The sequence below is a fragment of the Heteronotia binoei genome, chromosome 6, assembly GCF_032191835.1.
Source record: "Heteronotia binoei isolate CCM8104 ecotype False Entrance Well chromosome 6, APGP_CSIRO_Hbin_v1, whole genome shotgun sequence".
NCBI lineage: Eukaryota > Metazoa > Chordata > Lepidosauria > Squamata > Gekkonidae > Heteronotia > Heteronotia binoei.
Genome location: NC_083228.1, coordinates 34,050,271 through 34,075,238, shown reverse-complemented (window position 1 = coordinate 34,075,238; position 24,968 = coordinate 34,050,271). Strand labels below are relative to the sequence as shown.

Below are 24,968 nucleotides of genomic sequence, written 5' to 3'. Positions count from 1 at the left end.
CAGAAATGCTAAACAGCTCAAATCAATAGCAGAGGATTTTACTAAATTTTAATAGCGCCAGGTGATCTACTTTATTACACCAGAAAGCTTTCCTGAGAACCAGCGAAATCCTCCCTATTAGAGTATTTACAATAATGTCTCTATTTCCAAGAATGTACCATGCAAAGACTCTAGTTAACACAAAAGGCTCCTTCTTGAAAATCTCAACAACACCATCTAATCAGGCAAAAGGTAGCTTGTCTAGCACACTTAAAGATTTTCAAAGAGGAAACAAATGTTTTCATCTTGAAAACTCTATCGAAGATGATCTAATCAATTCTTTCTCAACCCTCCCAGATGATAAACAGACAGCAATCGTAACAAGATTAGAATTGCTAAGAGCAAAGCTTCAAAAATAAAGGAAAACTCAAACAAACCAATCATCATTCAATTGTATGGAAACTTCTCTTTCTTCCATCTCTCTGCCCTTAGCAATTCCATCGGATCCCATGCCTCTTGACTGACAGGCTGTAGGAGAATTTATGTATTTATTATTTATTACATTAAGCTTATATCCCGCCCTCTCTGCAAGCGGACTCAGGGCGGCTCACAACATTACATTACTACCATTAAAACCAATAAAACATATAAAACATAATTGCATATTAAATTATTTAAATTATTTAAAACCAGAAGAGTCTGGTTTCCACACCAGAGCAGCTGGTCAGCACTTCCCAAGGATTCTCAAGTGATTAGGACAACTTTTTAATCAGTCTTTAACAGGACTCTTTAATCATTACTTAGAGGACCATGAGCTTGGTCTGCCTGATCCTCGAATAGAGTGCCCAGTTCAAAATAATCCACCTCCACTAGAACCAACTGCTGTAAATGATAGAAGGTTTGTCAATTCAAGACTAGCTACCCCACCTGATCCTGATCCCTGCATTTCTAGAGAAAGGAGAATAGCAACTAAAAACTTGGACATTTCCATGAGACCGGGTAGTGACATCTCTACAACATGGGGAGATGGTGCTTATCCACTTCAAGAAATACAAGTCATCTAGAGCTTGTGATAATGTCATGACCAAAGTCCTGTTTTTCTCGTGATCCTTCTTCATTGTGGAATGATTCTAAATTTGTACTGTTGCTTTCAGATTTGTCCTGATCTGTGTCCTTGTATAGTTTGATGGTTTTGGGTGTTGTCCTTGTAGGATTTTTGTTGTTGTTGTTGCAACAAGTAGTATTGATTATAGTTCTCTTGTGTGAGAATGTTTTTTTTCCCCCATAACCAAACCCGCTGCTATGATATGTAGCTTCCACAGGTTTAGTCCCTGTCTAATACTGAGATAGTAGGATACCTATGAGGACTTCAAGAGAAGACATTATTGCTCCTTCCCTTTCTTTTTCTTTCTCCATCCCCATTCCTCCAGCACTTTCTGCAGCTCCATCTCCCCCTCCTTTCCACCATCTTGTCCCCTCCCCATTTCATCCCCCGGAGGTCTCTGCCCTTTCCCCCTTCAATGGTACAACCTTTCCCTCTCTTTTCTACCTTGCTCTTCTTGCCTTATTTACTCTTCCCCCTCCAGTTTCACTCTTCCTATCCCATCCCATCTTATACCTTTCAGTCTATCTCCCCCTCTCCCAGTACTGGCCCTAACCAAGGCTGAGAATTCTCAGCAATGTTGGAAAATAACACTTCAGTTGCTTAAAATTTAAGCAAATAGTTCTTTACTCTACTTGTATGCTATACTAAATGTAGATGTTCAGGATCATAAATGTTTATGTACAATGTTAGTTGGCTTTTTTTCTTTTCTAATGTATTTGTATTGCCTTTTATTTGTTATTATCTGGATTCCTATGAACTGGTCTATGACCGTTAAATAAATGATTACATAATAAGGGAAATAAAAATGTACTGACTTGTCAGACATTCATAATTGTTTGTTTTTATCACAATGCTTATTACTTTAATTGTATCTAGTTCTGTCTTAAGCTCTCAGGAGAATCAGTTTGTCTGAGACCTATATGATAGAAATATTTAAAACAAATAAATAAGTAGTAGAAAATTCCATTTAATTACCATATTAAAATAGGCATTACTTATCTAGTTAAAGGGTGAAATATTTTCTTTTAGCATCAGTAGAGAAAAATGCCAGGTAAATTCTATGAACAGGGTTGACTCATAAGAGAAAAGGGTGAAATATTTTCTTTTAGCATCAGTATCGAAAAATGCCAGGTAAATTCTATGAACAGGGTTGACTCGTATGAGAAAAACTGTACAGAAGAAAACTGTTATGGCATGCCGTGACAGGCCTTTTCTATTAACTGAGGGGAATCACACAGCCTCTTACAATTTTGGGAAATCAGGTTTGATTTAAATGATAAATTTTCACCTCATTTCTTAAATGCTTTGGGTTCATTGCCTTGAGGTAAGATTTGTAGTGAGCAAACAGGGTTGCCAGACTCCAGGTGGAGATCTCCCATTTTTACAACCAGCTGACAGAGATCAAAAAGGCATTGTACCACACTGAGGCTCCTCTCCTCTCCTCCCCAAACCCCACCCTTTCCTGGATCCACCCCCAGTCTCCAAGTATTTTCCAATACAGACCTGGCAACCCTACATGGAGATTACTAAGGCAGCAGTTAAATATAAATAACAAATAACATTTATTTATTTACAGGTTGCTTTCGAAGGACAGATCAGCAGCAAAGGTCTCCAGGTAGTCAAAGGAGAAACCTGGCTGAGGCAAATAAATTTAAGCAAATTATGGCTTCAGAGTGAATTTTCTTTAACGTTTTCAGGTACAAACAGGCTTTTTAATGACTAGCCACTAGATTGGATCCTCTCTCACACAGGTTACCACCTACATCACCCTGCCCCTAAATGCTCATTACCAGAGACAGGCCTACAGCTGGGAAGTCTATCCTCTTCTGGAGGTAGAGTTAACCACTCTGACATCCTACCAGTCAAAGCAACCCTTCTAACTTTGCTAATTTGCTGAGGCAAACCCAAAGCCTTGCACTCTCCCTGAGGCAGATATGCACTCTTGCTGTGCTTGCCTTCAACATTACAAACTGCTCCCCCCCCCAAAAAAGGTGATTGGATGTTGGAGCAGCACTCCTGCAGGCTCAGTTGAGTGGCTGTTTTTCCCTTCAGGGGTAAGGCAGTTTCCTGTCTATCACACCCTGCCTCCCCATCTAATGTTATAGCCCCAATTTAACCACCCACAGGTGCTTTTAAAAAGTATCTTATACCCTGGGAAATCTGATCACAGATCCCCAAAGTAATGTGTAGTTTTACCCTTAAACTCAACTAAAATTCAGAATGCATTTCCATGCATCTATATTTTCTACACTGCCCTCGTTATCAGAAAGGTAGTCTGTGAAAGTACAATACGAAGGTAGAGGCTGTGCAAGTGCTGCATAAGTGACTGGCCATGGAGACCTTGCTTGTATTGGCTTTTTTGTTGATGTAACGAAAGAAGCTGCTAGGCTCCGTCTTGAGCTTCCTGATACAACATAAAATGGAATTATTGTTAAATGTCAAAGACAGACAGGTCACCAAGAAAGTAAACTCCTTTAAAAAAAAATGGTCATCAAAAAGAAAATTTTAAAAAGTTTGTTACCAAGGAGACAGTCCCTTATTAATCTGTAAAGTAAGGTTGCTCTAGCATATTTGATTTTTGTTATTCTGGGTTTTTTTTAATGTAATGGAAACATAATGCTTAGTTCCCTCTTAGAGTTTTTTTAGAAGCGGATAATTCTTTTTTAAAAAAATTCTCATGGCAGCATGCTAAAACAATTTGCCTCCATCTTTCTCATCATCTCTCTCTCTTAAACACACATATATATACACACACAGTCATCTATTCGTGTTTTTCCTCCCCAAAACCCATGCTGGCTGGGTACTATTGTATATTTAATTACAAGCATGACTTTTTTCTCAAGTGATTCAGCTCAAGACAAGATGTTATACCAAGCACAAAGACAGTTCAAGCTCAATGTACAAAACAGAAGCAAATAAACCTTCAGCACATTAGTCCTTAAAAAAAAAAAAGACATTTCAATACAAAATGAGCAGGAAAAGCAAGAAAAGAGAGAGTAATAAGGAAATCAGAAGCTGACCTCATTTACTGCTACATAGTACCGCTGCTGCTGGAACTGAGGAGAGTTATCATTTCTGTCCCTCACCACAATCCGAACTTCATGGTAGATAATAGTTCCTACTTTTCTGTTAATGCACTGGACTTGGACAACAATAGACTGAATGGACATTGGCGGCTGTAAAAAAAAATTGCGGGAGGATAAAAACACAATTACTTTAAAGCAGCATCTGGATGTGCAGAGCATATTTTTTTTCACTTAAGGTCATTTAATACACTGATGATTACACTTATAATCTGCTACACAGCTCAAATACAAGAAAAGTGGTACCAAGAACAGCAACACTTCTGACAGAAAAGTAAATATATATATATATATATATATTCTTCAACAGGATCACAATTAGCCATCATAGAATTATAGTGCATGTTTCAAGAATGAAGTAAAATCTTAAAAAAAAAAATCCTAACATTTCTGTATGCTTCTGGAAGATTTTGTGACTAATCATTTCAACAATGCAAGCTTAAAATGAATGCTATTTGAAAACTGGGTATTAAGCACATTGGTGCATTAAGTCACCATATAAATTTAGAAACTAACTGGTCACCTGTATTTCAGTTTTGATGTGATCCACTCTGGAGTTTAGTTGAGAATAATATCGATATACACACAAACAGGGCTCATTTTATAGCAGGAGCTTCTTTGCATATTAGGCCACACACCCCTGATGTAGCCAATCCTCCAAAATCTTAGTACAGTACTAAAAACTGTGTAAGCTCTTGGAAGATTAGCTACATCAGGGGTGTGTGGCCTAATATGCAAAGGAGCTCCTGCTACAAAATGAACCCTGCACACAAACAAGTACACAGACGTACATGTAATATAATATGTTTGTTCGTTCAGCTCACTCGTCCCCTCCTACCCTGCCTGTGAAGTAGCCGACAGTCTGCAACTCTCATGTAAGATCCACCAGATAATCTCTTGACCCTTTGCACCTTTCTCCCCAGTGAGGAAATCCTTCTTCTTCTACTTTCTTCTAATGTTTTCAGTTTAAAAATGTCAGGGGCTGAGTGATTGAGCTAATAAATGATAAATTTGTGCTTCAGAGTTGCAGTTAGAGAGCCTACTGCAATTTACACAAGAGTAAATGGGCTACCCTCATGTAGAGAAGATAGGCAGGGTGAACGAGGCTGCTGAAAGGCTCAAACGCTTCAGTGAATGTGCAAACACACACACACAAATTTGGAAGGCCTGTGCAGTCTGGATAACACCACAATGACCAAAGATTTTGGGGGGAGGTATGATTGCCTAATTCTACTGGTGAAAGGCTTCTTTTAACTTGGTGTGTGTGTGTCTTCTTCTCTAAGAATTTTAAATCACTGAAATCCAACGGAAATGCACTTATTCATTTCTAAAATCAAAACAGAAAACATCCCAGGCCAGTTTTGCCAGGGATCCTGGAGGTTTTTTTTTTGGGGGGGGGCATCTTCTGCATGTGGAACAGGAGTCACTGGGAGTGCGTGGTGGAAAAGTATTTGTGAGTTTCCCACATTGTGCAGGTGGTTGTACTAGATGACCCTGGAGGTCCCTTCCAACTCTTATTATTAGAACATCAAATAAATCTACCTCTTTTTAAAGCCTTCAATAAAGTTATTTTAAAAAAACAAGTCAATAAAAGAAAGGACTTGGTAGTTGGCTATTAACTTCAAAACTTTGATGCTTCAGGGCTTCATCAGATCAGATGCACCCAAGAATGTGTTTTATGCCCCGAAGCCCCAAAAGCTGAAGAAAGCATAAAAAATGAAGAAAGTGAGTGGCAGTACTGGGGGAAAAGCTGCAGGCTTGGCCAGAGGGAAGAAGCCGTCTTGACTTATTTAGCAGGCATGTTGCCTATGGAGTGTACATTCAAGTCACAGCTGTTTTCACATATAATCAAATGATATGGGCTACATTGTCAGTGAACTAAATTACATGTATATACATTTGAATTTGCCACTATATTCGCTCTCATCTGTCTGTCTGTCTGTCTGTCTGTCTGTCTGTCTGTCTATCTGTCGTCTGTCTGTCTATCAAAATCAGTTCAGAAACAGTCATACATTAATTCTCACAATAGCATTATTTGGAAAGACTTTTTATTTTGTGAGTTTGAAGGGAAACAGGACATGAAAAAGAATGGGGATATTTTGCTAAACGAGGAAGACAATTAATTGCTGTGCATACAGACAATTATTTCTGTAGAGAAATAAGAATGTCTTAGCACTTAACTTAGTAGCTGTAGAAACATAAGGGGTGAAGAGGCAGCAGCCTGCCTGTGGGGGTAATGTCTGCTCACTCCAGCTTTCCAATTCAAGACAACAGAGGGGGGTAAAATTGGGTAGACCAAAATGCCAGCAGCTTATCTTTTGAGCTACTAAGAGAATGTTTAAAAACAGTAAGAGAATGTTCTTCTAAATATGGACTATAGCTGTTGCTACTACTACTCCCCTTTAAAGATTATTTATGCATTGATGAATATACACATATAAATAAATATACATATACTCTTCATTACGTCATTCTTTTAAAAAGAAAAATAACTTAGGACCTAGCAAGGTATGTGTACTGTGATACTTGCCGCTGCTGCTGATGCTATAAGCATCATCCAATAGAAGCCCACACCAGGTACCATCCAAGGCCTGCAGCAGTCATGCTTATATCTGTCCTACTTGGGATGGTCACAAACTGAGAAACAAAATGTGGTTCGAGTATGAACCAGGCTGGTTCATGGTTCATTTTGAACTAGTTCATTCCTAAACAAACAACCCCCTCCCCGCATTTTTTTCCATGGTGGTTCGTTTCATTCATATTTGCACTTCATTCTCCAGACAGCTTGGCACCAATTCAATCAATTCCTAGGTAATGCTGGGAGCGGACTTGAAGAGAGCTCTAGAAATAACCAAAGCAGTTATCCATAGCTTGATTGGCAGCTCTGGGAGCCAACCATGGGGCTCCCATTCTGTTCTATGGAAACTGATTATATATCAGTATAATACCATACCCTGACTCAGCTGCTTTCACTTTGTAGCATGAAGATAGTAGAGTTAGACTGATTCCTCACCGGCATTTGCTCCGCCCCTGCACTTCTCCCTGCGCCAGCTCAAGGGATGGATTCCCCACTAGTTGCTCCGTGGGCACCTCTTACATTTTGGCTACTTCCTATTACCATCACAGCAACAGGATGCTGGTTTTTGGAGTTCCAGTTGCCGCAACGGGAATGGGAAGGAGCCCTGAAGCAAGAGGCACTGTGGAGTGACTGGTGGGGAATCTATGGCTTGTGCTGATGCAAGGAGAAGCATGAGGGTGGAGCAAATGCTGGTGAGGAATCAGTCTTAGTTCAGTTGTTGTTTCCTGTATGGCTGATTTAGGGGAGGCTTTGAGGGACTCCTCCCCATCCCTCGCACAGTGAACATTTTTTTAAACACGTCTCCTGGCTAGGAAGGTGTTCCTTGCTGTGGTTTCAGGGACTGAATCTGAAGCTAGATCTGAATTTTCCTGGGGCACCTGCTTTGGAGGGCTATAACTTGGACATCCAAATCCAATCTTAACCATTGTAAGTGGACTGTTAGAGGAGAGCCTGCTTGTGAGTTTGGAGTCTAACTCACAAGTCTCTAACCTCACTTCCTGGAGTCTTTGGAATCTCTAACTTCACTTCCTGAACCAAATGAACCAAAGTAACAATGAACCAGTTCGAGCAATCAAACAACCCACAAACCAATACGAACTACTGGTTTGAGCAATCAAATGAATCATAAACCACCACAAACCAACATTTTCCTGGTTCATGCTAATCCCAAATTCCTACTATAAAAAGGACTGCTACATTCGTAGGCATTAATTTGGACTTTTTCCAGGTACAACTGAAAGCATTACAATAAAATAGTGTTGTACTACTCAGATCAAAGGCTTGCTCAATTTGTTAATTTTGCTATTCTGTCATTGTACCATTTTACATTCTAAACCACTGCCTACCAGATAATTTTACTTCACTGTCATTGGTTCTTAAATCTGTACCATGTTGCATTCTGGGACACTGACTACCAGCTATGTATGGATCTGCTCAACTATGTATGGCTTTGCTCACTGCGCTGGATTCCTCATCTGATGAAGTGTGCTTAAGAGCACACGAAAGCGTACGTTCTAAATAAAAATTGGTTGGTCTTAAAGGTGCAACTTGACTCCTGCTTTGTTTATAGTGTTGTACTTTAATAGCTGTTATTTCATTGTTAAACTTTAGAAGTGTCTCCTGTTAGAGAGACTGTAATAAGTTGCTGGGGAGACTAGGTCCCTTGATACTGATGGAGAAAAGAGAGTGGGGGGGGAGGAGAAAGATGGAGCAGGGGCTATAAGAGGGATAAAAGAATTAATACATGCTTTTAAGAATCCTGCCTTATATTGTTTCATGTGTAAAAAATATAGCTAGATAATATCAATTTTATTACAAAAGCTTGCTGCTCATGATAGGTTTGCTCTGAGTATGTGAATCACATAATTTAGGTTGTCAACAATCAACAGCAGTAGTTTACAACCCATGGATTAGACAAAATCTCATCTGCTGGATCATGAGTCCTTACAAGATTATCATTTCTTCCCTGCAGCTCTTTGGAAGGACCTTAGGGTTTTCCAGCTCTGGAGATCTGGAAGACAGAGTGTGGGCAGGGTTTGGGGAGGGGATGGATCTTGGCAAGGCATAATAAATATCACAGTTTACTCTGCAAAGCAGCCATTTTCTCCAGGGGAACTGATTTCTATTGCTTGTTGTAATCAATTGTAATAGTGGGAGACCTGCAGGTTCCACCAGGAGGCTGGCATCCTTAATACCTACTTCTAATGTATAAGGAACAAGTGTTCCATACCTCCCTTTTCTTTCTATACACATGATGAGAGGAGCTGGAGGACAGTGAAGGGAGGTGACAGAGAGGATTCTTTACAGCTCTGGCCATTGGCATGTTTCCTGTACCTGGTTCTCTTAATTTGTTGCCCTCAGGCTTGGCCTGGAGTTTATAACTGGTGAGTTTATAACTTGAGATCTCTTTCATCTGGAGACTGTGACACCACATAAATTCATGTCATGTGTGTGCAGCTTAATGGTTCCTATGTTGCCTACCAGAGATTAAAAATTAGTTCTAAGTCTGCCCTGAACTGGATAGCCCAGATAAGCCCTATCTCGTCAGATCTTGGAAACTAAGCAGGGTTGATTATGGTTAGTATTTGGATGGGAGGCTGTCCTTGAAATACCCAGTCAGAAGGCAGGGGCAGGCTTATTCTTGAATATCCTCTGGACCCGAAATAGGAGTCAGTCACCAGAGGTCGACATGACTTCCAGGTGCAAACACACAGACACACAAAATACAAAAATAATTTTAAAAATGAGTTCCAAGTCTGGAAACACTGAAGAGCAATATCTATGCTGTTTATTGTATGAAGTAATTGTGTGGTATACGAGTTCCTGACTTTACATGACACTTCTGCAAAAGGTCTTTATTTTTATTTGCTGTTATTCTATGGAAAGAGAAAACATGCTTCTCACCCAATATTTTGTATTCAAGTATGGATATATCCAAGTAGAATACATGTTTTGCACCAATATGATTAATTATGACAGAATACATGCTTTCTACATTTCTAAATACATTCATCCTAAATACATTCATTCATGAATTCATAGCCACCCACATATGTTAAAAAAATCTCTGCATGCTGATCTGCTGCAGTAGAAGGACAATACATCGAGTGGTCAGGAACAGCATTCAGTAATGTGGAAACTTTTCCGGAACTTGTGTAGATCTGTATGCTTACTCTCTGTGGCTGCTATCAGAACAGGCTTTCAACTCTCAGTTGTGTTCATGAATTCCTGATCTGAGAAAATGGGTCTCCAGCAGAAAATGCCGTGCTTCAATTTAAAAGACACTGAAATTCTTGTTAACAATATTTTACCAATATTATGTATTAAATATGCCAGAATACTATAAAACATAGCAATAATATATATACATTTTGTTTCCTTGGTCTAAACCTTTACCCTTTCTGCCACTCATTTATTAGCTATGCAGTTACGGATCATTTGCATAAGCTCAACTTTTATCCAAGATGTGGGGGGGGGGGAGGGATAATCAAACTTACGTCTCTGTCCAGAATTCTTCCAGTACTGTTTAGGTAAAGCCTCTGGTTGATAGGGTCTAAGATAACCCAGTAGTCTACATTGTCCTTTAATGTGAGTTCAATAGTGGGATCAGGTCCTTTTGCTGTACCTTTGATCAACATGTTGTCCACCAGGATAGTACCTGCAATTAAAACAGGATTTCTGATATATGGATGCAATACTGCTTTTCAAAAACTTGTTATGAGTTTGCTCATCATTCTCACAAATTGTGTGTGTAGCATTCACTAATTATGAGCAGAGCTGTTTGAAACAATGACAGCAGAGATTATTATCCAAGGTTATGGATTTATAAAACAAAGAAGATGATGATATTGGAAGATACTGGATTTATATCCTGCCTATACTCTGAATCTCAGAGCGGTCACAATCTCCTTTACCTCCCCACCCCCCACACCACAACAGACACCCTGTGAGATAGGTGGGGTTAAGAGAGCTCTTACAGCACCTGCCTTTTAAGGACATCTCCTATGAATACTATGGCTGACCCATTCCAGCAGGTGCAAGTGCAGGAGCGGGGAATCAAACCCAGTTCTCCCAAGTAAGAGTCCACACACTTAAGCACTACACCAAACTGATTCTCAGAGAAAGATAAAATTCTGAAAAAAAACATGTGTGTTAGATTAATCAGAGAATTTCTAACAAGAATAATGGAAGGAATGTTTATTCTATAAATATAGACATAATCATCTAGCTGAATGGTTGAAAGGTCCCAAATCACCAACAGCACAAACTATTTTATCTTCAGGCTCACATTTCCCCCATTGTTTTATGATCTTGCATGGTCTTATTATTCTTAACAACTTTGAAGCAGGTGGCAACTACTGTAGCAGGATGATTTCAACCTGGATGATTTCAAATTTCCTATTCAAACCAAGGGTCTTTGCTTCTTTGCATCAAGATCACTTATTATATATGACCAGAGGATTCCATATTTAATCTACTAAATCTCAAATAAGCGTATTGCATTTTGGACAAAACTTTTCCCATTCCACTAACTCTTGATGCCAATATGTGTGATTAAAACCAGTGGCCTCTTCTGATACAGTATGTTTTATTATTTCATTCAAGGTTTTCAACTATGTGCATAGTTACTCATTGTGTACAGACAATGCTCATTTCACTCACTGAAGGATACATATTTGAGACAACACTTTAAAAGTTGTCTTGATAACATTAGTTTTTTTATTGTATTTATGAACTTTAAGTCCATATGATACCTTTACTGAACATCCTTTTTTGTTCTTTCATATTTTGGATGCTCTTTGGTGCTCAGAGCCTGCTTTTATCCTTAGGCTAAAATGCCAGCTTGATAACCTACTGGCAATACATCTGAAAAGAACAGATAAGATTGGGATACAGAACAGAATGACATTTTCTAAACTAACTTCACCCTGTGTACTACTGCAACAACACACGTTATCTCCAAATACACAGGGGACATTCTTTCTTGCAAAACATCATCTTAATTTTTCACCATGCCCATAGTTCAAACTGAACAAGAGACAAAGGGCAAGCCACACTGGCTTCGCCTACTGACTCATGGCCACATAGGCCAAGACTCAAGCATCAGTCTCTTCCTGCATAGACAGCAACAGAAGTTTTAGCAGAGGCCAGTACTTGTTATGCACCTCACTCCTATGCATGAGTATGTCAGAAACAAACAGGAGTCAGCAGCTAGGGTGCATAAGTAAAAACTGTTGGTAGTGAATAAGCAAACAATTAAATATAGTTAAAATTGCCCATTGCAGCTTACAATGGAGAGGAAACTAGAAAGCCCTCTGGCTGTACCTTGGCAGCTCATGGACAAGTATGCTAAGGAGCATATTAAGGAGAGGAGCCCTCCCTGCAAAAGCCTGTATTTTGAATTCAACAAGAAATGAAGGTCTGCTGACACAGGTGTCGCTGATGAACTTCTGGCCACACAGGCCATGATGCAAACTCTACCTGTAGAATAGGATATCAAAGAATCCTCCGCCTGCTAAAAATATAAGGGCTTCTGTCCTATGAACTGTGAATGGAGCAAACTTCACAGAATCAATCTTGTCTATCTCCCCCTTCTGAAACAAGCCACTTCCCTCATCCAACATAACAGTTGACACTGACTACATGTTTTCCATGTAACAAGGCCTGAGTCAAAATGCTGGTCCAGAATGAGTAAGATGTTGATGTATCAATGGGAAAGTTGGACAATGAAGTTAACAGGGAGGAAGTCAGTCATCTGAAATGTGCTGTTGGTGGTGAGTTTTAAGGATGCCGTAGACTGCCAAAACCCCAAATAAATAGGTTCAATCAAGCCTAAACTCTCCTAGAAGCTAAAATGACCTGAGGCTATCTTACTATGGTCACATTATGAGAAGACAAGAGTCACTAGAACATCTGCAACAGACACAATTCTAGGGAAGGGACTCCTGGTTATTTAATATATCGAAGAGTATAGATTAAAGTGATCAAAATTGTGGAAAATCCATCAATTTTTTAATTTCGATGGCTCCAGCACAATATCCTCCATCTCACAGTTGTAAAATCTCTCTCTCTCTCTGTGTTTGGCAAGATGTGGTGACGGGGTGCACGGTGGAACCAGGATGAAGTCCTGATCAGTTTCCATACCTTTAGAAGACTTGGCACATCTCAACTTGGGCACAGGCTCAGTCTTTTCCTTATGCTGCAATTTCTTATGCTTCTTCACAGGAGGTTCCAAATGCAACTGGACCTTGGTCAACAGTTCTGGAGAAGGTGAACATGGGAATTTGGATTCTACCTCCAGAGTGACCAAAGTTGCTCTTTTGGAGGGATCAAAGCCATCCTGATTGTTGGGCCTATAGGAACCAAACAGACTGATGGGGGCCTGAAATGGTGTTCAGTAGTCAGAGCCAAGGAGAGCAGACCTGAGACAGCGTGAGCTTGGAGTCACCTTGGAAGAAACTTCTTGTGCAGTGCAGCTTTCAGTTCAGAGGCCCTATCTGACAGAGCCTTTGAAGTAAAGTGCTGGCAAATTAAACAAATGCTAACATTGTGGGCCTCTCCTAAGTAGAGATGGGCACAAACTGGGAAAATAGAGGTTCATTTTGGTTCATGGTTGGTGGGATTGCACAAACTATGAACCTTTATGAGCCTCCCTGGTTACCAAGCCAATTCATTTCATGAGATTGAAGGCTGGTTGACTTTGCTGCTTGAACTTAAGTTGTGTACAGCATGTCTTTCAAGAATTATTTAAAGGGACATTCTCTTTCAATGGCTTTTGCAAGGCGTGCTGCTGCAGCCTCAGCTGGAGCCCTGCTATGCAGCGTGGTTCAAACTGACCTGCCCAACAGAGCCCACAATGGAGCTGATTCTGCAGGTGAACTGTCCTTACGGGGTTGGCTGGGTCTCGGCTGGGTAGTATGGTTCAAACCAGACTGTCCAACAAAGCCCACAAAGGGGCCAATCCTGCAGGAAGAACTCACCCCACAGGTTAAGCTAGGACTCTGCTGGGCAGCCTGTTTCAAAAGGCCCTGCCCAATAGAGCCAACAAATCATTTCAGTGATCCCTTGGAAGTGGGGGGGGGGGGAGAGCAAAAAGGATTGCTGAAACAGCTAGCATCTTTTTTTGCCTAACAGCTGACTGGTGCACCAACCCCACTGTTAAGCAGAAATGGATGCAAACCATTTCAGTGATCCCTTTTGCTCTGCACCCCACTTTCCACCATGAGCCCCGTGAACTTCTGGAAAACCATGACCCAGCAATTGTTGTGAGGAATTTAGGGTCATGGGGAGATTCGTGCCCGCCTCAGTTCCTAAGCACAAAAAGCAGAGATCATGTTTGTCACTGTGTATCATCTTTATTCAATATTTCTCACATTTTAAAACAGTGCCTTGGATGCCATGACAATGGACCACAAACACAACAAACAGTGAGAGCCTGGACGATGGCGCTTGCCTCCCATGAAACAGACTCCTGAAGGAGTGCAAAAAGAGAAAAAAAAGAGCCTTTCATATGGAATGACAACAAAGAAAATATCCTTGTGGTGGAGAAAAAGGAACTGAGGGAAGGAGGTGTCTGCTGATGGAGAATTTGACACATTGGGTGGGAATCCTGTGCATGTGTCAGCTCTGAAAAAGGTTGGGATGCCCTCTCTTTGGAGTTTTTGAGCTAGAAAGAAAATGTCCCATGGCTGGCCTGTGCAAATGCAGTTACAACGTGGGGCCGCACAAGAAGACAAAAGACAAAATCAGTATTCTTAGGCATTATGAAAAACACTGCCATGAGAAATCTGTGTGTTTGTGTGTGTACCTGTGTGTGTTTGGGTTCTTACCATCATAATCAGCAGGTGTCTTGTTTTCCTTTGTTCTCTGAATTTTCCAGGCAGTGGCAATTCTCCCCTCTAATCCCATCTAACCCGGTGTTGCTCATCCTAGGGAAAGCAGATCCCAGCTGGCAAGAGTTTCTTCAAGCCTGGGAGGGAGGCTCCCAGCTAGTAGAAGCCAGGTGCATGATTTGGCAGAGCTACAACTCTGGCTAGCCCTTTCTCCTTTTTCTCCCTCCTTTGTGGGGGCTTTTCCCCCTCCCAGTTTCAAACTCTGCAGGTATGATGGCTATGGGCATGTTGTTCAGGGGGCTGCAGATTAGGATTCCTTGGTCCAATTCACTTGGAGGGTCTTTAGCAGACATACAGACTTTCTGTAATTCTGGTGTCATTTGGTTGAAAAACAGTCACCAAACACTGAAACCCATCACGCCAAAAAGTCACCCCACAGGGAATAATGGAAACAGAACAATTCTGGAATCCTGGAAAAAATGAATTTGAATCACAAAATGGTACTGGAGTATACAGTTACCATTAAATGCTGGCATTTATGCTTTCCCCAACATACTAATTCAGAAAAATGATGGGCATTTTTTTTTCTATTTCACATCCCTAGATCCCACCCCCCCAATTCACATCCCTAGATTCATATTCCCAATAAAGTCACAGGGAGTACAGTGGGGCCCAAATTGAGCTTTGAACAAGCCATATAAAAATTAGATATTTTCTGACAAAAAAAAAGCCCAGTTAGCTCTGGCCCGGTAGGAAAAAAAGAATATGGGAGTCCCCCTCTCTTTACTAAATGCAAACCCATGTTTTGCACAAGAATGTTATCAGTTTCAACCCAAAAATATTCAGATACTAATCTGTCAAGTATTCGTTCAGCCAGTCTAGACAGTTTGTGTCTTTCTTGCTTAACATAGAAAAGAACAAGTGGGCATTTCATGTCACAATGAAAGCACTGAACAGCAGGGCTCTTTCAGCTTCAACCAACAAAAACCTCACACACACCCTCAAACAGTGGCTTTTCAGCCAGCCCATCCTGAATAACTCAGCCAGGTGTAGAACAAGCCACATACACAACCTTTGTTCTTTGTTCTCTACAGAAGGCAGCCAACCTTTTACACTAAGTGGGACATCATTTGTACAACTGTAGTTACTCGATGATAGGTTATTTCAGCAGGTAAGTGCCATGCTAACCCTCCTCTGAAAAAGCAACACACTATGCATATATAATTCCTTTGTACAAGAATTTTATTTCTAAAACCAAGCAAACACAAAGGCAATCAGTGCAGCATTTTTTTAAAAAAAAACATTAATTTTATCACAACTGCCCTTTAAAATGTTTACTTTCTAAAATTGCTCTTAAGAGTTTCCCAAGGTATACTTCTAAAAAAAGTTACACAGCAAGGATGACTAATAATTAAGCTAACCACACTCATATGAGGAAGCTTTACAAAATGTGGATCACAGAGGATGTACATTTGTTTGGGTTTGGAGAAGAATTCAGCTGTCTTGCAAGATTCACATTAGGATGCAGAACCAGGTTGGCCTCCAGTGAGCCTGTCTTCTATGTTCCTTAGATCTTGAAAAGGAACAAAAAGATCCTGTATTACTTGGAGCCCCAGGGATTATACTACATTCTCCCATGATTTGGTAGGCAAACAACAACTCCTAACAGAATCCAGCAGACAGCACGGGGAGAATATCTATCTATCTATCTATCTATCTATCTATCTATCTATCTATCTATCTATCTATCTATCTATCTATCTATCTATCTATCTATCTATCTATCTATCTATCTATCTATCTATCTATCTATCTATCTATCTCCCGGACTGATCACCAATGGATGAAAAGAAGGTTTCAAAATGGCACTTATGCAAAAATGGAAACACTAATTAAGTATTCATTAATTTCTGAGGGTCTAAGCTTCCTTTCAGATAGAGATTTTTTTTGGGGGGGGCGGGGGGGGGAGATACCCAGATCAATATACAAAACATAAAGATGTGAGCAAAAACATACAAATAGTGCCAATAAAAAAAAACAAAATCAAAAACCTCTCTCTAATTTTTATGAATTGCCAGAGCCACAGAAAAAACAATGGTGCAATAGGAAATCAGTTTTGTTCCACTAAAACAACCCCTATGCATTTCACATTGAGTTTTGTCACAGGGATCTGTGAAATATAAAAGCAGCTGGTTTAGTGGAAACATTGCTGCTTTTAGATTTCAAAAGATCCCCTTGAGGAAGCTCAATGCAAAATACATGGGGTTATTTTTATATTGGAATAAAATCACCTTCCCACCGCACCATTATTTTTGTCTGTCTCTTTACTCCAACAGGTGTGACCTTTCTTTTCCTTCTTCTTGTTTCCAGAAATAAAATGCACTCAAGGAAGCAAAGACATGTTGCTTGAATTGTCAGAGACAAGTCTCACAGAAGTTGAAACCAAGGATCATAATATTCTGGTAACCTTCCTTTAAAAACAAACAAAAAACCTACAGTTGCTCTTGTTTATCATGGGAAAAGTGGTAATCTTCCAACAAGTCCTAAGAATTGTTCTTGTAAAAACACTATACGCAGAAATGGAATGTAAAAGTTTTTTCTTACACATCTCGTTTTCAGACAGACAGTCTCTGCTCTATCAAAATGTTTACCAAACTTCATAGCAAAAAGGGGAGGTGAGAACTTGAGAGGTCATGTAGAGGAGCATCCGTGGAGGTCCCATGCAACTCTGATGTCTCTAACTTGCACAGGATCTGTTCTATACATACCTGAACCTCCTGAACTTGTGCCTGTCGAAATGACCACCTACAGGAGATTTAGGAATGTATAGAACAGATCCTGTGTAAGGCAGAGGCACCAAACTCACATGGATCTCCAGCTGAGTCTCCTCTACCTGCCTTTCAAGTGATGGGGTATGAATTATGCTCCATAGAAGGTGCCTCCAGGAAAGTGCTTTCTGGGGAAGCGACAAGCGGTTCCTCCAGCCCCTAAAAAGTTCATGATGGTTCATGGTTCGGAAAATTGGCACACTTCGAACCACAAACCAAACCACATTTTCCCAGTTCGTGCTCATCCCTAAATTTAATAGGATCAAGGTGGATGTAATCAAGCTTCAACATAAGCATGTGTCAAAATATATTTTGTACATATTTTTTTATTTGATATAGTGTAAAAAAAAAAAGGAGACCAAGTTACCATACAATGGAATTTGTACTTGATTATGAAGTATAAATATAAATTGTTTCTTCATTTCAAACCAAGATAACATACTTTGTTTTCAGCTGATGCCTTCTTAGATTAATGATAAGTGATACTGGCAACTTTAAAAGGGGTGGGGGAAGTAATGAACCCCCCCCCCCCATTTGAGTTTTATCCTTTTTTCCCATTTAGACACAAAATATGGTTTGTATCAACACCACCTCCTGCTACCATGCACCAAGGCTGGCTCTGTAATGAGCTGACTTGGGTATTTGCCTCAGATGTCAAATTGGGGAAGACAACTTCCTGTCTTACTATCAACCTGCTGCATCAACTTGAGAGCAAGAACATATAACCTCCCTTACCTCCTTGCTTCCAAAGGTCTTTTTTTATATATAAAAATGGGAATCCATGCATATTGGTTGCCAAAATCTTGAGAGAGTCCTTCTTATAACAGTTTAGCTACTGTGGATGATTACCTGTCATCAGGACAACCACTTGGTGGCTGAACCATCATGAGAGTTCAGGAAATCCTATTGGGCATGTGTAAGTTGCTATGCTATTTTTACAGGGAGGTGGAGCAGTGAATCAGATAAACAAGAATTATTTCCTCCAGCTCCATTATACTGGTGGCAGCAGGAGCAATGATGCTTGGGCCAGTGGCAGCTGTTTCTGTCCCTTGAAGCAAAATACCTTGAGTCACCACTGTTGAGCCACTTTTTTAAGTCCCCACCCCAAACAACAGAATTCTTTGTGATGAAGAAAAAAGTAACTGCAACATAATTAAACAGAGAAGGAAAAAATGCTTTAAGTTTCTTTGCCCTTGTTATTAAAGAATCAAATAGAGCAGAATCATGTCATCCTGAAGTGGTGACACTGTCACAGTCATTCACAGACAGGTTGTCACACAAGCAGGAAGATGGCATAAACATTATCTTGCATTTAATATATTATATCTTAAAAACCAATCAGAAGTCACAACAACCAAAAAAAGAGTATGTGCTCAAGATCAATTAATGCTGATTAGTTATGTCTTGAGATATTATAAGTAAATTCTCTGTTCTTGCAAGTCTAAAAAACCAAAGAGAAACCAAAGAGAAATGGGGGGGGGGGGGGGGAAGCAGACAATATATCCCTGAAATCAACTTACACATGCCTTAAATATTTTTGAAAACTTTCTCTACAGCAGTGGCCCCCAACCTTTTTGGCCCTGGGGACTGGCCCCAAGGCCGGCCTGCCGACCACGGCCCCAGGGCCGGTAGGGTGGGGGCACCCAGTTCGGCCTCCCCCCGCCCCCTGCACCATTTCCTCCTCCCTCCTTCACCCCCATGCAGCCTTGCTGCCCCATGCGCAGCCTTGCCACCTCCTCCTCCTGTTTTCCTCCCCCATTTCCTCCTTCACTGCCCCCCTGCACAGCCCTGCCATCTCCTCCCCTCCCGTTTTCACCATTTTAAGGCTGGGGAAGGGGCTGTGAAGTGCTTCCCAGGCCAACCCCCCATCAATCAGCTGATGGGCAGGAAAACCACTACCGCAGCAGCAGTGAGAGATGCTGCCCTTGCCTCCTTCCCTTCCCCAACCTTAAAATGGTGAAAACGGGGGGAAGAGGAGGCTCTGGGGGGCAGCAAGGCTGGGGGGGGCGGAGAGGCTGCACAGTCCATTTCAAACAGGTTGCGGCCTGGTACAGGTCCCTGGTCTGGGGGTTGGGGACCCCTGCTCTACAGGATGACTGTTCATATGATGGTCCTCTGTATCTGGGTATGTCCTGCCTCACTCTCGACCTGGGACAAGCATGTCAGTTGAGAAGGTGACATTCATTATGAGATTTATTCCTTATACACAAGCTATCCTCTATGCCAAGGAAGCATGAGTTCCCAGGGCAAGTGCACACAAGAATCAGACCATTGTTTAATAAAATAAGTTCAGTAAATACAGTATGGCAAGTTTGACCAGTCACACAATTGTCAGGGAACTTGACAGAAACAATGCTCCAAAGAGCAACAGGTGGCATATCAAAGAGCCACATGTGGCTGCCGAACTACTGAGTATCACAGTTCTGAAATGTCCCCTCAGTTTTAATAGCAGCTTGGAGGGGGGGGGGCAAGGGACTGCAACAGGAAACTTCATCCTTCACTGGGTTTTTTTGCCCCAGAACTGAACCGAAACAAATGGCTACCATATGAATTGAGCTTATTTTTTTTTTGTTTGATCCTCGAATCTGTTAAACATCTTTATTATGCTGTATAATAATTTACTGCACACCCTCAACCTATATGCATAGACTGAAAATTTCCATTTTCCCCCTGTCTCTGTCTTTAACTGATTCTTCCTGGCAACTAACCCCTGACCCTCTCTCTTTCTATATGTAATGGGTGAGGAAATTCTGTTTCACTGTATCTGAAGAAGTGTGCTTGCACACAAAAACTTATACCTTAAATAAAACTGTGCTCTGCTCAGGGCTTCTTTTGAGCAGGAATGCACAGAAACATAGTTCCAGCAGGTGTCAAGAGTCAGTCCATGTTGTTCCTGTATCCAGCTATACAATACTGTGCTTGTGCTAGCTATGCTGCTTTGATGGTAGTTGCTGCTTGTTGCTTATCTGAAGGGAGGATGGTATGTCTGGAGCTGGCTAGTTGCTAGGTAACCAAGGCCATGAACAGAAGGAGATGCGACCTGAGGACTGATAACGACACCTGTGGTGATGAGAGCTTAATAGAAATCCTGCACAAACCCCCCCTTTAGCTTGGCGCACTTTGGCTTGAATTATAACTGTCAGGGCAAAGGTTTATAAGTTGGGGGAACTGGCAGGCTGGTCAGTTCTGACAACGTGTGTGTATGCCCATGAAGCTGAAATAAAGATCTTGAACTCTACTTGTCTTTTCATTGGCTCTGGGTCTGACAGCAGGCTTGGCATCAGGGGGTGTGGCCTAATATGCAAATGAGTCCTTGCTGGGCTTTTTCTACAAAAAAAGCCCTGATTGTTCTTAAAGGTGCCTCTGGACTCAAATATTGTTCAGGAAACAATCAGTCAGACCCATGTCAATAACACTCATCTGTTTATAAGGATTAACATGCTTATGGAATGAAAGCCACACTAGGCACCATTTTGGTTCTTAACCACTAAGTTTTACATAGAAACCAACGTCCCATACTTTGATATATAAATACCAAAAACAGGGAAGTGTCTTCATACTTTGGTTTGAATTATAACAAGAAAGCAGAGAAGAAGAAGAAGAAGAAGAACAACAACAACAACAAAAGCAACAAACTAATTTACTAGCAATATACTAGCAAACTGTCAGACCTCTGAAGCAGGAAAAAAATAGGTATAAACATGAAAGACAGGAGTGTATTAGGGATGTACACAAAAATATTTGGCATTTTTTGAGTTTGGATATATAGCAGGGATGGCAGGAGAGCAGGGGTAACTCTCCAGATTTCTTTTGCCTACAACTTCCATCAGGCCCAGCCAGCATGGCCAATTTATTTATTTATTTTTTTATTTATTTATCTGGGATTTATATCCCGCCCTTCCCATCGAGTGGCTCAGGGCGGCTTACAACATATGTAAAACTAACATAAAAATAAATTACACTATAAAATTAACATTTCATTAAATAATTAAAATCCAACATTTGTTATAAATGTACATGTCGTTGGCTGAGGCTGATGGGAATTGTATGCAAAAAGCATCTGGAGAGCTGCTGTTGGCCACCCCTGATATATAGTAAACCTGAACAATATTGGTATTTCCTGATAATCCTGAATCTCAGTATGATATTGGGATACAGGGAATATAATGGTCCCTATGGAGACCATTATAGCCAATAGTGCCCAGAGTCTATAATGCAGAATCAATCCAGGGGTATCTGGGGATTGGGAGGGGGGGGGCTGTTTTTTTGAGGCAGAGGAACAAAAATTGCTGAATAACTGTTGGTGCATCTCCTCAATCCCCCAATTATGTGGCCCCAGAAGAAGGTGCCCCCATTCTCCATTGTTTTCAATGGAGAGGGCAGAAAGCCATTTATTAAATACCTTCTCCAAGCCATGCTGTGAGTCCATGGCATTGCAAGTGTACTCTGAAGAAATTTAAAGAGAATGAGAGCCCTTTAAATGTCCTCGGCAGCCCCAATATTTTTTGGGATTTTTTGGGGTGGCCATTTTTGGACAGCTGAATCACTAGCTGCCTCAGTGATCAGTTGAGAAAATACCCGATAAATACTTGTAAGGTATGTTATGTATGAGAATCAATGTTATGTTGCTACCAATGGTTTTCCTGCCTGACTCATTGGAGCCTGAAGGACTGAGCTTGGGGACTTAGGAACAATGGGCAGTAGGATCCAAGTCCATACTGCCCTGCTCCAATCACAGTCTCCCTGCTGGTTTGAATGACCCAATAATGTGCTAGTGTGGGAACCCAGTGTTGTATATAGTTGGCCCAGCGGGCCCCGTTCGCAAGTCTCGTTAGTGCAGCTACCTACCATGCTGTACTCATTAAAGAGTTTGTTATCACTTCCACCTCGCCTCTTCAATGCCTAAGAACCCACCATATTATAAGGTATTTATTGGATATTTTTCCAGTTCAGTTTATATTGAGCGCACAGCTCTAGTGTGTATGCTCTATTTTTAATTAAGAACAGCAACTGTCAGGAATTAGATGCCCTCTAAGAATATAGCAGAGGTACCCAACCTACTTGAGCCCTTGAGTTCTTTTGGAATTCTGACACAGCATAGTAGGTGCAGTCACAAAATGGGTCCTACTGAAGCTGGAGCTAACCACCATTCTGGCAATGTTCTGGTTGGAGGCTTTCCCCCACTGTCAATGTAAGAGGCAGCAGACCCCATAATACAGTTGTAAAATATCAAGAAGGTTCTTGGATTCCCATGTTATGCTCCAACTTCATCTATTCCTTATTGAAACTTCCCTCCTTCTCTGTCACTATTGGTGGCACAGCACCATGACTAGAACTGCAGCTTGAGCAAAGCTGAGTGATGAAACCATAGGATCATCACAGAATTTCGCCAAGTTATGTTTAAGGCAAATACTACTTGTATCAATGAGCAGGACATTTGACTTTTAAGTCCTGATCAATGACAAAGGCAGTACTTCAATATTTCCCAGGGGATTTTCACAGACCTCTACACAGACACGTTCTCATCCAATGCTATTTTTAGAGTAGATTTGTAGGTTTGTGCTTAGACAAAATACTTGAGGAACTTCAATAAGATTATGTTGCATTTCTAAAGGGAAACTGTGCCCATTTCTTCAGTGCACTGAAAAAACTTGTGAGAAAGAAGTGGCCTTAGAGGTTATCACCAGCTTTTGAACACTTCTTCAGTTTGGGTGTAACTTTATGTCTGCATCTGAGTTGTACCATCACATCAAAGGGAGCTGTAGCTGGGCAACTTTCTTTAGCTACTTTTAGTCTTTGCATCACAAGACATTAAAGCAGTAGCAAATGACAGGACTAACAATGAGATATGTCATTATATCAGTTTAAAAGGTGTGCAAAATTTATCAAACAGACACATTCTATTGAAATAGTATTTCTGTTGGCTGATCTTCAGCTGCACCTCATCTATATTCTGGTTGCCTATATATACTGTTCCTTTTTCATAAATACTAACTCACCTGAAATACTCCACAGCAGAATTCCCTACCTACATCATGCCTCGATGCAGAAAGGTTGTGATGAAAGCTGTCAAAAGTTTCGTATGATTATCGTTCCCATCTCCCACACCCAAACTTGTGCAGAGTCCCTGTACTCACAGGTAGAGATCAGCTATAAATGTCACAGCCCTCCTGTCACTCGTGTAACAGCCAATATCATGGTATGGGGAGCTTGTACAAAAATTTCATTTTGAGAATAGCACCAGCACAGTGACTGACTGCATCTCCCCACATTGCTATATGAGTTGGCATGATATTTTCTCCACATAATCTAATTCTACCAACCAGACTGGATTGTCATCTAGAATTCAGTCAAATGGAGGAAGCTGCAAGCATGCTCTTTCTTCCAACATTGTAAAAATCCAGGCTAACTGAATTTGAAACATTTCCATAATATCTAGTCAAATCAGAGGTCATTAGTTCAATTCCAGCTTTCATTTACTGATAGCATATTTAAATAGCCAATTATACATGCTTCTAAACTTTTTTTGTATCCATAAAGTATAATTTGATGACATTCTATGACACAGAACTCACAAATGATTTCCCCCTCAGTTTCCACCTCCACATAACTTGCAGATCCTCCAAAGATCACCTCCACTCTGTCTAAAAAGCAGGAGATTCCCTTCCCTTATGCTAGCTATTGCCAGGGCCTGGCTCTTTGCAGTCATCAACAAATGAAGAGAATCACTGAGTAATTTAACAGCTCTTCACTGAAGTCCTGCAATCATGTCATTTAACTTTCAGAAACAAGAAACTGCTCCTGCTAACAGCGTGCAGCGCAGGAAATACCTTTTTAAACAGATTTAAAATAAAGTTGATTTTTGTGTGTAAAGAATTGGTTGTTTTGTTAACAGTCTGAGCACTAACAGAAAACATGAAAAACCCTTATCAGTTACATGGCTAAAATGTGGAAAATATTTGGTGTGGAATCAGAGGTGGCAGGAAGGGTAAATTGGCACTTTCTCTCTCCTCACTCCAGTTCCTAACTCATACTGCCCATTCAGGACTCTCAACTCCAAGAATCAACTTTCCTGATGTCAGAAGAGATTGTTGGAATAGGGGAATGTGGGAAAGAAGAAGATGATATTGGATTTATATCCCACCCTCCACTCCAAAGTGTCTCAGAGCGGCTCACAATCTCCTTTACCTTCCTCCCCCACAACAGACACCCTGAGAGGTGGGTGGGGCTGGAGAGAGCTCTCACAGCAGCTGCCCTTTCAAGGACAACCTCTGCCAGAGCTATGGCTGACCCAAGGCCATTCCAGCAGGTGCAAGTGGAGGAGTGGGGAATCAAACCTGGCTCTCCCAGATAAGAGTCCGTACACTTAACCACTACACCAAACTGGAACCACGACCATCAGCACTTTCCACTGACAGATCACAGGGTTCATATTCCTTTTTAGTCTTCCTTAACCTTCACCCATTGTCACATTTTCCATTCCCCCCACTTGTCCCAATGCTCTTCTTGGAAAACAACAACAACAGTCAGGAATCTCTAGCCTGGGTCTTTGTTGACAGATTC

At 40.9% G+C, this 24,968-nt stretch overlaps 1 protein-coding gene across 3 annotated transcripts in view; it reads right to left on the bottom strand.

Annotated features, from left to right (window-relative positions):
• Window positions 1-24,968, bottom strand: part of PCDH15 (protocadherin related 15) — a 475,582-nt gene that overhangs the window by 344,864 nt on the left and 105,750 nt on the right. For all 3 annotated transcript variants that reach the window (XM_060241241.1, XM_060241242.1, XM_060241243.1), the window contains exons 4-5: window positions 10,243-10,403; window positions 4,105-4,260 (exon numbers count right to left, since the gene is read on the bottom strand). In XM_060241241.1, coding sequence (XP_060097224.1) covers window positions 4,105-4,260; window positions 10,243-10,403 — 317 coding nt within the window. The remainder of the gene's footprint in view (window positions 1-4,104; window positions 4,261-10,242; window positions 10,404-24,968) is intronic.